Genomic DNA, 15,726 nt, shown 5'->3' with positions numbered 1-15,726 from the left:
TGCCGTCTTCGCCCTATTACAACACCGCCCTCATGGGCCTGAGCGTCACCACCAGGACCCCTGGCCCTCTGCGGACGTGGCCTGGCTCCCACTTGCTCAGAGCCAATGGGGGAGCCTTCCATTCCCTCGCCTCCCCCAAGACCCCACTCCACCCCCACCTCTGCTGTAGCCAGCCTCTCCCACCCAGGGCCACACCACGCACTATCACCGTGAGCTACTTCTCCTTTTTGCCTGCCATCCCCGACTCCACCCACATCCACAACACTCCCCCTCAGCTCCAACCAGACCCCCGACCCCCATCCCTCCAACAAAGCGTGTCCCACCACCACCTTCCAGACCAAGTGACTGAAGCACACACAAGAATACCTTGAAACTCTTTATTGATTTGACATTACTGGGCCCAAGGCACCGACCTGTGCAATCAGTCGGTGGGCAGGCCTGGCACCGGACAGCCGGAGGAGGCCTGTCTGGGGGCCAGGGACTGGGCACTGGGTACCCAGGTGTAGTTGGGCACCTACTGTGGACCCGGGGCCTCCAGGGAGATGTTTGTCATCCAAAAAAAGCCGCTGAGCAGAGCATTGTTGTGCATCGCCATGTCCACCAACTCGGGGGTGATGCACCTTTGACCACTATTGTGGGCCGCGTTGCCTGCCAGCTCCAGGACCTTGGACGTCAGGTCCTGAATGATTGCTGCTAGGAAAACTGGTGCATTCGAGCTGAGCCGCTGGGCGTAGTGGCCTTTGCGCAGGAGGTGCTCCATGTGGCTCACGGAGAAGGACAGCTCAGCTCGGGCGGTGCGGGAGCGGTGACGAGATGACCTTTGACGGCCCCTTTTCTTCGGCATGCTGGCTGTTGAGCCCGCTTTCTCCGAAGCCTCGCTCTGCAGTGCGGTGGGGAGAGGTGCGGTGGGATAAGGTACGATGAGATGAGGTGCTGTAAGACGAGATGCGGTGAGATGAACCAGTTGGTTCCAACGTCTCAAGACAACTGCTACTCTCAGATCTCTACTCCGTATCCTAGAAACCACGGGCCGGCGCCTCATTGGTCAGGACGCATGCTCTGTGACACGTAGACCCAGTGAGGTCATTGTTTCTCGCGCTCCCCACCCCACCTCCCCAACCCCCACAGGGCTGGACCTGCAAAGAAATGACACTGGCAGGATCCTTCTCACCCTGCCCACTGGACCCTCTCTGTCGAAACTCTCCCTTTCCACTTCACAGAACCTTTGTATAGAAAAGGCAGCAGACCACCCAGTGGCACCGAGTATACACTGGCGGTGCTGGGCCACCATCATGACTGTATCTAGTTCCAAAATGTTGGCACCACTGCAAAGAGAAACCCCTGTACCTGGCCAGGCAATCACTCCCCATTGCCCCCTCCTGCAGTTTCCCCTACCCCACCCCACCCCATAGTCCTCAGGCAACCACTCATCAGCTTCCTGTCGACAGCCCTTTGCCTATTCTGGAGACTTCCTAGAGATGGAGGCATACAATAAATATGTGGCCTTCTGTCACTGAGCATAGGGTTCATGCACATATGAATGAATCAGTAGCATGAATCAGTACTTCTTTCCTTTTCTTGGCTGAATAGTATTCCACTGTATGGCTAGACTACACATGTTTTGTATCCACTAGGCAGTGAATGGACATTTGGGTGACTTCTCCTTTGTGCAAACTGGGAATAGTGCTGTGATGGACATTCCTGTACAGGTTTCTCTTTTCCACCCTTTGGGATTTATGTCTATGAATAGATTTATGGGTTTATTTCCATACTGTTAATTCTATTTCACTGATCTATGTGACTATCCTTATGCTAGTACCACACAGTTTTGTTAACTGTAGTTTTGGAGTAAGTTTTGAAATCCAGAAGTAGGTGTCCGTCATGCCTCGGTACACTTTACTGAAATATATATTGTTAGTCTGTTTCCCAGCCTTCCTGAAAGGGACCTAGAGGTTTTTAGTCAGTGTGATTTTGAATTAAGAGAATACCTTTTGGTGACTATTGGACACTGACTCTGATCTCACACTAAATCCAAGATGGCCAAGTGTCACTATGGTCTATCAGTCATAGTAGGAGCTTATGGAGGTCAAGGGATCAATGAAATTTCAACTCAGGCTCATCTCCATTGGGGCTGGTGTGTACCCAAACCAATCCCATGCTTATCTACACAGTTCTGGAATGCTAAATTAGGATAGACATATTCAGCAACTGGCAGACTCCACAACACATCTGTTCCCTGACCTGCAGAGTGAGGGCTATTTTGGTAGGGATGGCCAAATGGAAACAATTAGAGTTGCCTCTATCTAGAAATATAGTAAACCAAAAGCCTTGCACATACCTGAGTGGGATTTCAGAGATTTGCAGCACCATCAAGGGCTACAAACATGCAGGAGTGACTATTTACTCCATACTCCCATTAAAGTAGCCTATTTGGCCTGTGCAGAAGACAGATGGTCTTGGAGAATGACAGTGTATTTGCATTAGCTTGACCAGGTGGTGATTTCAATTTCAGGTGCTGTACCAATGTAGTTTCATTGCTTGAGCAAAATTGCTACTTGCCCCCTTCATGGATCACAGCCTTGTTGTGGTGAAGGTGCTTGCATAACTCAGTGAAGCTATGAGCCATGCTATGCAGGGCCACTGAAGACAGATGGATCTTAGTGGAGAGTTCTGACAAATTGTGGTCCATTGGAGGAAGAAAATGGCAACACACTCTAGTATTCTTGCCTCTAGAACTCCATGGGCAATAGGAAAAGGTAAAAAGATATGACACCAGAAAATGAGCTCCCCAGGTTGGAATTTGTCCAATATGTTACTGGTGAAGAGTGGAGGGCAATTACTAATCGTTCCAGAAAGAATGAAGTGGCTGGGCTAAAGCAGAAACAATGCTCACTTGTGGATGTGTCTGGTGGTAAAAGTTAAGTCTGAACTGTAAAGAACAATATTGCATAGGAACTAGGAAAGTTAGGTCCTTGAATCAAGTAAACCGGACGTGGTCAAGCAGGAAATGGCAAGAGTGAACATCCACATCTTAGGCATCAATGAACAAAGTGAATAATGGGAATGGGCCAATTTAATTCAGATGACCATTATGTCTACTACTGTGGGCAAGAATCCCTTAGAAGAAATGGAGTAACCATCATAGTCAACAAAAGAGTCTGAAATGCATTACTTGGGTGCAATCTCAAAAATGACAGAATGATCTCAGTTCGTTTCCAAGGCAAACCATTCAATATCACAGTAATCCAAGTTTAGCCCCAACCACTGATGCTGAAGAAGCTGAAGTTGACTGGTTCTATGAAGACCTACAACACCTTGTAGAACTAACACCAAAAAAAGATGTCCTTTTCATCATAGGGGATTGGAATGTGAAAGTAGGAAGTCAAGAGCCACCCAGAATAACAGGCAAATTTGACCTTGAGGTACAAGATGAAGCAGGGCAAAGGCTAAGAGAGTTTTGTCAAGAGAACATACTGGTCATAGCAAACACCCTCTTCCAACAACACAAGAGATGACTCTACACACAGACATCATCAGATGATCAATACCAAAATCAGACTGATAATATTTTTTGCAGGCAAAGATGCAAAAGCTCTATATAGTCAGTAAAAACAAGACCTGGAGCTGACAGGACTCAGATCAGGAGTTCCTTATTGCAAAATTCAGGCATAAATTGAAGAATGTACTGAAAACCAATAGGCCATTCAGGTATAGCCTAAATCAAATCCCTTATGATTATACAGTGGAGGTGATGAGTAGAATCAAGGGATTAGATGTGGTAGACAGAGTGCCTGAATAACTATGGATAGAGGTTCATAACACTGTACAGTAGGCATTGATCAAAACTATCCCCCCAAAATAGAAATGCAGGAAGGCAAAGTGATTGTCTTTGGAGGTTTTACAAGGCAAAAGAGGTTTACCAACAGCTGAGAAAAGAAGAGAAGCAAAAGGAAAAGGAGAAAGGGAAAGATATACCCAACTGAATGCAGAGTTCCAGAGAATAGCAAGGAGAAATAAGGAAGACTTATTAAATGAACAATGCAAATAAATAGAGGAAAGCAACAGATTGTGTGGATCACAGCAAACTGTGGAAAATTCTTAAAGAAATGGGAACACCAGACCACCTTACCTATCTCCTGAGAAACCTGTATGCAGGTCAAGAAGCAACAGTTAGAACCGGACATGAAGCAATGTCCAAATTGTTCAATTTGTTCCATTGTTCCATTTGAATAATTGTTCACCGTCCAATTTGTTCCAAATTGGGAAAGAAATATACTGTCATCCTGCTTATCTAATTTATAGGCAGAGTATATCATGCAAAATGCCGGGCTGTATGAATCACAAGCTGGAATCAAGATTGCCAGGAAAAATGTCAACAACCTCAGATATGCAGATGATACCACTCTAATAGCAGAAAGCAAAGAGAAACTAAAGAGCCTCTTGATGAGAGTGAAGGAAGAGAGTGAAAAAGCTGGCTTAAAACTCACCATTCAAAAAACTGAGATCATGGCATCTGGTCCCATCACATCATGGCAAATAGAAGGGGAAAATGTGGATGTAGTGACAGATTTCCTCTTTTGGGGCTCCAAAATCACTGCGGATGGTGACAGGAGTCATGAAATTTAAAGATGCTTGTTCTTTGGAAGAAAAGCTGTGAGAAACCTAGACAGTGTGTTGAAAAGCAGAGAAATTACTCTGCTGACCAAGGTCCATATAGTCAAGACTATGGTCTTTCCAGTGGTCACATACAGTTGTGAGATCTGGACCGTAAAGTCAGCAGCACACCAAAGAATTGCCTTCGAACGGTGGTGCTGGAGACAACTCCTGAAAGTCCCTTGGACAGCAAGGAGATCAAACCAGTCAATCTTAAGGGAAATCAACAGTGAATACTTGTTGGAAGGATTGATGCTGAAGCTGAAGCCCCAGTATTTTGGTCGTTTGATGGGAACAGCTGACTCATTGGAAAAGTCCCTGATGCTGGGAAAGATTGAGGGCAGAAGGAGAAGAGGGCATCAGAGGATGAGATGGCTGGATGGCATCACCAATGCAATGGACATGAACTTGGGAAAACTTTGGGAGATGGTGAGGGACAGGGAGGCCTGGGTGTGCTGCAGTCCATGGGGTTGCAAAGAGTGAGACAAGACTGGGAAGAGGGAACAACAACAACAGTGGTAATTCTATGTTTCTCTTATTGAGTAACCACCCACTTCACTGATTTCCACAGTGGTCTTCCATTTTTGCAATCCCAACAGTATATGAGGGTCCCAATTTCTCCACATCTTCTCCAAAACTTATTTTTGTTTGTTTTGCTTGTAATAACCACCTGAGTGGGTGTGAAGTGGTATCTCATGGTGATTTTTATTTGCATTTCTCTAATGGCTAAAGATGTTGAGCATCTTTTCTTGTGCTTCTTGGACATTTGCACATCTGCTTTGGAGGAATGTCTATTCAGGACCTTTGCCTGTTGTTTAATTAGGTTGCTTGTCTTTTTGTTGTTGACTGGTAAGTGTTCTTTATGCATTCTGGAAAATAGACCCTTATCAGATATATGATTTGCAAATGTTTCTCCCATCCTGTGGGTTGTTCTTTCAATTTCTTTTATCTTTAAGTCAGAGTGAAAGGAGAAATATCTATGGCATCCCTTATATGTGGGAGCTAAAAAGAAATGACACAAATGAACTTACAAAACAGAAAGAGACTCACAGACTTAGAAAATGAACTTATGGTTACCGAGGGGAAGGGATAGTTAGGGACTTTGGGAACATCATCTACTTACTGCTATATTGAAAATGGATAACCAACAAGGACCTACTATATAGCACAGGGAACTCTGCTCAATGTTATGTGGCAGCCTGGATAGGAGGGGAGTTTGGGGGAGAATGGATACATGTATATATATGGCTGAGTCCCTTCTGTACTCACCTGAAACTACCACACCATTGTTAATTGGCTATACTCCAATATAAAATAAAAAGTTTAAAGTTTGGGTAAAAAAAATAAATAAATAAAGTTTGGGTAAAAAAAATTTCTTAAAGATTTTTCTATTTTTCATATCCTCTCCTGATTTTCCCTCCTTTTTTTCCGTTTTTCTGTATCTACATTGTCAGAACATATAGAGACATTACATACTACACACTATCTACTTTATAACCATAATTTAGCCTTGATTCTTAATCATAATTTTTTCTTTCTTTCTTTTGAATTGGAGAATAATTGCTTTACAATGTTGTGTTGGTGTGTGTCATACATCAACATGAATCAGACATAGGTACACATATGTCCTCTCCTTGAACCTTCCTTCCTCCTCCCACTCCATCCCATCCCTCTAGGTTGTCACAGAGCACCAGATTTGAGCTCCCCGTGTCACACAGTAAAGTTCCACTGGCTATCTGCTTTACATGTGGTAATGTATAAGTTTCCATGCTACTCTCTCAATTCATCCCACCCTCTCTTTCCCCCACCATGTCCACAAGTCTGTTCTCTATGTCTGCGTCTTCATTTGTTGTTGTTCAGTCGCTCAGTCGTGTCTGACTCTTTGTGACCCCACGGGATGCAGCATGCCAGGCTTCCCTATCCTTCACCATCTCCCGAAGTTTTTTCAAACTTAAGTCCATAGAGTTGGTAATGCCATTCAACCATCTCATCCTCTATCATCCCCTTCTCCTCCTACCTTCAAGCTTTCCCAGCATCAGGTTCTTTTCCAATGAGTCGGCTCTTTGCATCAGGTGGCCAAAGTATTGGAGCTTCAGCTTCAGCATCAGTCCTTCCAGTGAACATTCAGGGTCAGTTTCCTTTAGGATTGACTGGTTTGATCTCCTTGTAGTCCAAGGGACTCTCAAGATTCTTCTCCAATACCACACTTCAAAGGCATCAGTTCTTCAGCACTCAGCCTTTGTTATTGTCCAGCTCTCACATCCATACATTACTACTGGAAAAACCATAGGTTTGACTAGACGGACCTTTGTTGGCAAAGTAATGTCTCTGCTTTTTAATACACTGTCTAGGTTTACCGTAGCTTTTCATCCAAGGAGCAAGCATCTTTTAATTTCATGGTTGCAGTCCTCGACCACAGTGATTTTGGAGCCCAAGAAAATAAAGTCTGTCACTGTTTTCATTCTTTCCCCATCTATTTGCCATGAAGTGATGGGACCGGATGCCACGATCTTAGTTTTTTGAACGAAAAAATGGAGATCCTCTGTCACCGTGGCAGGCCACTGCTGACTCATGCTTCTGCAGGAGGCCCTCAAACACTCAACGGCAGGTCTGGCTCAGTCTCTTGTGAGGGCCACTGCTCCTTTCCCTTGGTCCTGGTGCATCTCCATTGCTGCCCTGCAAATAGGCTCATCAGTACCATCTTTCTAGATTCCATGTGTGCTGAGTAGCTTCACTCATGTCCAACTCTTGCAGCCCCATGGACTGTGGCCCACGAGGCTCCTCTGTTCATGGGATTTCCCAGGCAAGATTCCTGGAGTGGGTTGCCTTTTCTTCTCCATATATCCTTATTAACCACAGATTTAAAAGATGCTGTCAGTTTGGGTTATATTTACAGGACTAGAATATCCAAAATGAGGGATATGATAATCTTACTGTTCTCTGTCCTTTCACAATGATGCCTGGAATTCTTTAGTCAGTTTTGGGTGCCAGAATTCAAGAAGACATAAATAAACCAGCACACACTTAGCTAAGCAACTAGGATGGGTGGGGAAGGCAAAACTATATCATATAGAGTGTTTGAAGAAACTAATCAGAGTGGCTTAGAGAATAGAAAACTGTAAGGGCTATAATCTCCACTCTGACATGTGAGTGAACAATACATTAATTAACCACTTTACTTTTTGGAGACATAATTAGGTTGATTACATAAGGAAGAATGTTCCTTATGTTGACAACATAAGGAAGAACATTCAGATAGAGTTCTCTGAAGATGGAATTGGTATATGTTATTTCTTTTGAGAAACTATTCTTGACCCCTCTGTTCCTAAATTTCGTTTCTTTCCTTTCCCCTGTAGTACTAATACCTTGTATTTCCCACTACCATACATAACCTTTTCCATACTGCATTGTAATGGCCAGCTCTGTGAAGACAGAGACTTTAGCAGCCTTATAATGTGTCTAATTATTAAAACTGGACACACAGGAGGCACTCGATAAATGGGTAGACAAATGAGGGTAAGGCATATCAGAACATAGAGGGTAAATACGCAAAAGCAAAGGCAAATAGATTGAAATAAGCATGGTAAATGTATGCCAGGAGATGAAGCAGAGAAGGCAAGTTGTATGAAGTGAGAAGAACTGCCTAATAGTAGTCAAGAGCATATATAAATATAAACAAACAAATAAATATATATATGTAAAATCAAGCTTCCCAGGTGGCTCAGTCATAAAGAATCCACTCACAGTGCAGGAAACACAGGAGACAAGGGTTTAATCCCTGGGTTGGGAAGATCCCCTGGAGAAGGAAATGGCAACCCACTCCAGTATTCTTGTCTGAGAAATCCCATGGACAGAGAAGTCTGGAGGGCTTCAGTCTTTGGGGTTGCAAAGAGTCAGAGATGACTGAGCGGCTGAGCATGCATACTTACTCTAAGTTGCTAAGGCAGAGTGGAATCAGATTACAGAAGATCTTGAATGCCAGAGTGAAGAACTTCAACTTAATGAATAAGGCACTAAGAAATCATGTGAACAAACACCTTTAAATCTCTGCTTTAGACCCATAAATATCTGTTTTCTAGATACTGATCCTCATGAAGATTAAGGACCACTTATTAGTTGATCTTAGGTGAATTTTTTTTTGTTTTTTACCAGCAATTTTTTAGGTATAATTTAGAATTCACCAATTGTAAGCAGACAGTTCTATGAGTTGTGACAAATGAACACAGACATGCAAACACCACTACAATCAAAATAAATAGCATTTCTTTCACCCCCAAAAGGTCCCTCATTCTGCTTTGCAGAACTCTTGTACTTCCGACCCTCGTCCCTGGCAACCACTGATTTATTCTCCATTACTATAGTTTGCCTTTTCTAGAATTCCATATAAATGGAATCATACAATATACAGCCTTTTATGTATGGCTTCTTTCACTTAGCATAATATGTCATCAAGATTCATCTATGTTAGCTAGAAATATCAACAACCTCAGATATGCAGATGACACCATCCTTATGGCAGAAAGTGAAAAGGAACTAAAGAGCCTCCTGATGAAGGTGAAAGAGGAGAGTGAAAAAGCTGGCTTAAAACTCAACATTCAAAGAATGAAGATCATGGCATCTGGTCCCATCACTGTATGGCAAATAGATGGGGGAAAATGGAAACAGTGACAGATTTTATTTTCTTGGGCTCCAAAAAAACTATGCACGGTGACTGCAGCCATGAAATTAAAAGACGTTTGCTCCTTGGAAGAAAAACTATGACAAACCTAGACAGTGTATTAAAAAGCAGAGACATCACTTTGCCGACAAAGATCTGTATACTCAAAGCTATGGTTTTTCCAGTAGTCATGTACAGATATGAGAGTTGGACCATAAAGAAAGCTGAGCACCAAAAAATTGATGGTTTGATGCTGGAGAAGACTCTTGAGAGTCCCTTGGACAGCAAGGAGATCAAACTAGTCAATCCTAAAGGAAATCAACCCTGAATATTCACTGGAAGGACTGATGCTGTAGCTGAACCTCCAATACTTTGTCCACCTGGTACGAACAGCCAACTCATTGAAATAGACCCTTATGCTAGGAAAGATTGAGGGCAGGAGGAAAGGGGGATGACAGGGGATGAGTTGGTTGGATGGCATCACCAACTCAACGGACATAAGCTTGAGTAAACTGTGAGAGACAGTGTAGGACAGTGAAGTCTGGCATGCTACAGTCCATGGGGTCACAAAGAGTCAGACACAACTTAGTGACTGAACAACAACAACAAATATTTGCTACATCTATCAATAGTCTGTTCCCTTTTCTTGCTGAGTAGTATTCTGTAATTCATAGGTAGTGTAATTTATTTATCCATTCACCAGATGATGGGCATTTGGAATGTTTATAGTTTGAGGCTACTATAAATAAATTTGCTGTGACCATTCAAATAGCAATGGTGATGTGCTTGTCGAGCCCTTCAACTCAGACCAAAGGCGTCTAGCAAGAGTTGAATAGCCCTGGAAGTGACGATTGGACTAAGAATCCATCAGGACTTAGATTTATCTCTCCCTCCACTTGATCTAATTCATCCATTTAAGGATATTCATTCATATAAGGGTATTGTTATTGGTGACTCCAAGTTGAAACACATTGATTTCTCACTTCTCTTCTGAAGACTTTTGTGCATAAAGATATATTGTAGCCATTCAAATATTTGCATCTTCTCTCTCTCCCTCCTGTTTTCTCTATTTTCCCTGTATTTCTGTGCCTCTTTGCCCTTTTATTTCTCTTTTCTCATTTTCCTCCTGTTTCTGTCTTTTCTATCCTTCCCTTTCCTTATTATCTTCTACCTTTTGTTTCCCTTCCATTTCCTCTCTCCTTCCCTATCATCTTCTAACATAGCAATTTATATTTACAAAATGTTTAAACCAAGGAAGTAGCCAATTTGCATGAGCTGTTACACACCATAAGCATTTTGTGCACTGTCAATTCATTTTATTTACTTGTTTTAACTATGAGGATACGAAGCACTCAGTCCCATTCCTATTACGTGAGATCACATCAGTCAATTACGCCTAATTTCCTATAGTGATTCTGAGAATTTCAGCTGGATAGAGCTTTTATGTTTTGCTTTAAAGTACGCAGTTGTTGATTCCTATGCCACATACCAACACCAGCCCTTCCTGCCCCCCATTAAAACTCCTATGTTTTGACAAATTGGAGTCATTAGTATTTCAGCCCTCTGAAATAGGTTTAATCATTCAGGCGGTGATGTTCTATGTTCAAACTTTTGTATTAACAAACTCTCTCTTTTCTTCTTCTTGTTAAATAAGAACCTGATATTTAAGCATCCTAGATTAGTGTTACAAGAGCACTTTCAGCCCACCCATGAGGATCTGTGCTCAGATTCTCATGTCCAATGCCAGAAAGCATTAAGGAGAATAAAGAAGTTCATTTTATAGCTTTATTAGAATTGCTCCTTTTGTACCTAGGCCTTTTTTTGTCTACAAGACTTTGGCTTAAGAATCTGTGCTAGTTAACTCAGATTCTCTTTCCTTTCCCAGGGTCATGAAGGCTTTTCTAAAAATGAAATGTGGAGGAGGTGGGGCTTACTGTGGTCCAGTCCTGCTAGCTATGAGTGGGAAAGCACAAGAGTAAGGGGGAAGTGAAAAGGGGTTGCAGAGAAGTGCGGTGTCTAGGATATGCAGGGAAATTCTACACATGTCATAGAACCAAATTGGAGCATCATCCACTTGGGATACAGCTTTAGGGAGGAAGTATAAGTGAACGAAAGTGGAAGGAAGAGACAAGGGACAAAAGAGAGGGGGAAAGAGTGGGAGGAGGAGACGATGTCGAAGGAGGATTCAAAGACAACTACCTTCTGTTCCTCCTCATTTCTAGGCTAAGGTAGGCCAGGCCTACTCAGCATTCCCTCTTCTGCATGGTTTTCAGACTTCAGCATCTTCCTCTTGCCCTTTTAGATGCATTTTAGTTTGTGGCTGCTATCCAAATGTTGTTCCCATCCTGCTATTTTCACTGAACATTTCAAGTACAGGTCTGCCAAGCACGGAGCTGGGCTGTGCTATCACTCCCTTGTTTCTGACTCTATCTTTCTATTAATGCAGATGAAGATGAATTTAGTTTTCGGTGCAACCACAACACACAACTGAATAATATTGAGTTTACAGTCCCTGAAAACCCCTAAATCTTTTTTATGTGTGTTGCTACTTAGCCACATCTCATCCTTTGCTTGTACATCTGGGGGGTTTTGGACTCAAATGCAGAATTGCACATTCACGTTTGTGAATATTTAAAAATTATTTTTGAAGCATGTACTATTAAGCTTATTTCAGAGTTATTTTGAAAATAACTCTCATCAATTCTGCAGTCAAGTAAATGTCCTATTTTGTTTTGTTTTCATTCTGGCAATTAATTTTCAGAATGAAGGCACAGGTAATTAGACATTCAAATTTTCAAAATTCATCTTTTAAATATAAATGTTCTCAAATTTAACCTGTTGACAAATAGCAGGTTTAAATTCTTCATTTTGCTGTCTGTTTCAGCCTAAGGTGGAAAAAAAGTGGTATATGCCTAGTCTGTCCCCAGCCTCCTAAAGTGGTGCAATGCTGCAAAAACAACCACAGTCCCTCGTTGCTGGGCAATGGACAGCGTCACAAATCAAACTCCCTTCATTTTTGCATCTACTTGTCTAGCTTAATGTTGAGACAGTCACAAACAAGGTATTTGTTATATAAATGTGATTGTTAACATATTTCAGGAATATTTTAGATCTTACTTCGTGTTTATTTGTACTTAATGTGTTTTTAACCTTGGAAGAGATACACACTATTTAGAGCCAAAATTTAAATTACATTAAAAGAACTCAATATAACCTTATTACCTTGTGATAAACATGACTTTAAAAAAGCCTTTCTGTTTGTATTTTCCATTTGAATGACTTCCAGCAGATGACATTAAGTTATAAGGTGATGGATTTATAAAATCATAGAATGTTCTTCTCATTTGAAAGGAAATTCAGGTTGTTGTTACTTTTTTTTTTTTTTTTTTTGCTAATCTCCTAGGGAACACAAATTCAAAGAAAACTCTTTCAGTCTGGGATGCCTTATTAATATATTTCCATTTCTGCTCAGTTCATGTCTAGTTCTTTAGTGTATCTGCTAACAATACTATTCAAGAACATCTTTCAAAAGTATCACAAGCTGTTATGACCATTATCAGTTATAATAGCTACATTATATATGGCATGTCAACATTCAGCCCAAAGATACCATTGCCTCTGAACAGATTATTTTTCCTGCAATTAGGTGCTGTATACTAAGCTAGCTAAAAAAATAAGAATTGGCCCCCATGTACCAAGGCTCTATTTAGCAGAACTGTCTTGAAGGAAAATGAACAAAATGAACAAAATGGATCTATGAGCACTTTGTAGGAAAGGAACAATGTGCAATACATAGATAGATATTATAATAAGAATAATAACAGTCATCAGATCTGACCTAAGGGAAACTGAACAGCAAAAGTAAAGGCAATTTCACAACCCTTATATAACCATCTTCTTCTTTTTTGTTGTTGTTGTTTTCTTTTGCTTCCATGGTGAACTGTATTTGCATGAAAGGCTTACTACTAGGATTAACTGCCCCCATTAGTCCAACTTCACCTCACTCTCCAAAAGCACCTTACCAATTTTCCATTTAACCAAATATCCAGAAAAACTCAACTAAATTGCTAATTAGTTCAGAAAAAATGGTCAAAATAAACACTGACTTGACTATCTCAAGACAATTTGAGAAGAAGTTGAACAGAAGTTGGCCTTTGAAATGATACTGTAGGTAATATGGCCAACTGTGCAAACTAGAAATGAGTTTCTTCTGGTACAGTTAGCAACTTGAAGAAGAATAAGTTGGCAGTGCCAAAACAAGGAAACCTGATGGAAATAAGTGCTGTTAGAAGAGTGGAAATCTGATGCTTCTCATGATTATTTTTCTTTATTATATTTAAAATTGTTAGATTTCATATTTATGAATCATAAACTAAATATATGAACTATAGATGATGCACACTATATGTATCTAGTATATAGTAATTGTGCATTATTTATAGTTCATATATGTGTGTGTATATATATTTTTTCTCTGGCTTTTTTGCTTTACCTAGTTGGACATGTGTTTTTCCCCTAATTTTAATATAAATTTAGACTAAGATAAATGTTGCAAGGATAGTAAAAAAATTTCAGCTCCAAAATTCTCAGATTCCCTAAATTTTGACATTTTAATATATTTGTTTCCTCTCTCTCTCTTTCTCTGAACAATTTAAGAGTAAGTTGAAAATTTCATATCCACATCACTCATGAGTGCGCTTCCCTGATAGCTCAGTTGGTAAAGAATCCACCTGCAATGCAGGAGACCCCGGTTCGATTCCTGGGTCAGGAAGATCCACTAGAGACAGGAAAGGCTACCCACTCCAGTATTCTTGGACTTCCCTTGTGAAGAATCCGCCTGCAATGCGGGAGACCTGGGTTCGATCCCTGGGTTGGGAAGATCCCCTGGAGAAGGGAAAGGCCACCCACTCCAGTATTCTGTCCATGGGGTGGCAAAGAGTCAGACATGACTGAGCAACTTCCACTTTTCACTCTTAAATATTTAAGTGTGTATTTCTTAACAACGAGGAGTCCTGCTTATTTTTTTAAATATACCCTAAAATATTACTCAACCTTTTAAAAGTTCCTTTTGTAATCACAAATTTGTTTTCATAGTAGAAAATACAAGGATGAAGAAAAAAAACATCCCCAATAGTTCTCCACATCATAAAGAAATGAGCAGCATGAACGTTTTGTCTGGTCTTTGAGGTGTTGTCTGTGTAACTTTTATGGTCTATCACTGATGCTGTGTTGAATTGCTTCAGTGGTGTCCGACTCTTTGTGACCCTATAGACTAGCCCGCCAGGCTCCTCTGTCCATGGGATTTCCCAGGCAAGAATACTGGACTGGGTTGTGATTGCCTTCCCCAGGGGATCTTCCCAGCCTAGGGATAGAACCCACACCTCTTATGTCTCCTGCACTGGCAGGTGGATTCTTTACCCACTGAGTCATATCACTCATATTATAAGTTAAAAAATCATAATATTTCTTAAATGCTTTATCAAAGTTATTCTTAAAAATCCAGTACATTGACCCTCATCTTTTTCAGAGAAACAATACTGACATTTCTCCTGAAAATTCCAAGGCAGTTTTGCCTCTCTTTCTCCCCCAAACAGTTTGCAGATTCATTGGTTCTTATCTTCACAATATCTCTCTTCTTTCCTCTTTCAGTTTTCATTCACCTATTTATTCAAAATTTCTAACTACTTTCTATGCAAATTTGGGACCTAGATTCAAATTGTAGCTCCCCCTCTGACTAACTTGTGTGATCTTAAACAGGTTGCTTAGCCTCTCTGGGCCTCACTTTTCTCGTGTGTAAAACAGGGATACTAATACTGATGAACAGTGGTCCCCTCTTATCTGTGGTTTTGATTTCTTCCATTTCCATTACCCAAGGTCAACTGTGGTCCAAAAATATTAAATGGATAACTCCAGAGATAAACAATTCATAAGTTTTAAGTTACATACCATTCTGAAGTAGTGTGGTGACTCTCAGGCTGTCCAAACCCGTCCCATCCAGGATCCCCAAGCATCGACATCGTCTGCTCCTGGCAACCAACCATTGACATCATCACAGCCGGATGATCCATGATCTCCTGAAGCAGATGATCCTCCTTCTGAGAAACATCACACAGCCTCCATCATTCACCTCACTCCATCTCATCACGTAGGCATTTTATCACAATAAGGTATTTTTGAGAGAGAGAGCACATTCACACAACTTTTATTACAGTTGTTGTTGTTTAGTCACTAAATTGTGTTCGACTCTTTGCAACCCCATGGACTATAGCCCACCAGGATCCTCTGTCCATGGGATTTCCCAGGCAAGAATATCGGAGTGGGTTGCCATTTCTTTCTCCAGGGGATCTTTCTGACCCGGGGATTGAACCTGTGTCTCCTGCATTGGCAGGTGGATTCTTTACCACTGAGCCACCAGG

At 41.3% G+C, this 15,726-nt stretch overlaps 1 protein-coding gene across 1 annotated transcript; it reads right to left on the bottom strand.

Moving 5' to 3' along the window:
* Nucleotides 1–366: 366 nt before the first annotated feature.
* On the bottom strand, nucleotides 367–15,313 carry LOC122689889 (histone H2A-Bbd type 2/3-like). The gene is made up of 2 exons (XM_043896686.1): nucleotides 15,257–15,313; nucleotides 367–933 (listed from the first exon to the last, which is right to left on the bottom strand). Exon 2 carries the CDS (start codon nucleotides 842–844, stop codon nucleotides 515–517), a length of 330 nt encoding a protein of 109 aa, XP_043752621.1. The 5' UTR covers nucleotides 845–933; nucleotides 15,257–15,313; the 3' UTR covers nucleotides 367–514.
* Nucleotides 15,314–15,726: the final 413 nt, after the last annotated feature.

The sequence above is a fragment of the Cervus elaphus genome, chromosome X (assembly GCF_910594005.1).
Source record: "Cervus elaphus chromosome X, mCerEla1.1, whole genome shotgun sequence".
NCBI classification, from domain to species: Eukaryota; Metazoa; Chordata; class Mammalia; order Artiodactyla; family Cervidae; genus Cervus; species Cervus elaphus.
This window is presented reverse-complemented; position numbering and strand designations above follow the sequence as displayed.

What these genes read in the sequence shown, in the direction of transcription:
- LOC122689889 (XM_043896686.1), bottom strand. Translation starts at nt 844, where the DNA reads ATGCCGAAGAAAAGGGGCCGTCAAAGGTCATCTCGTCACCGCTCCCGC.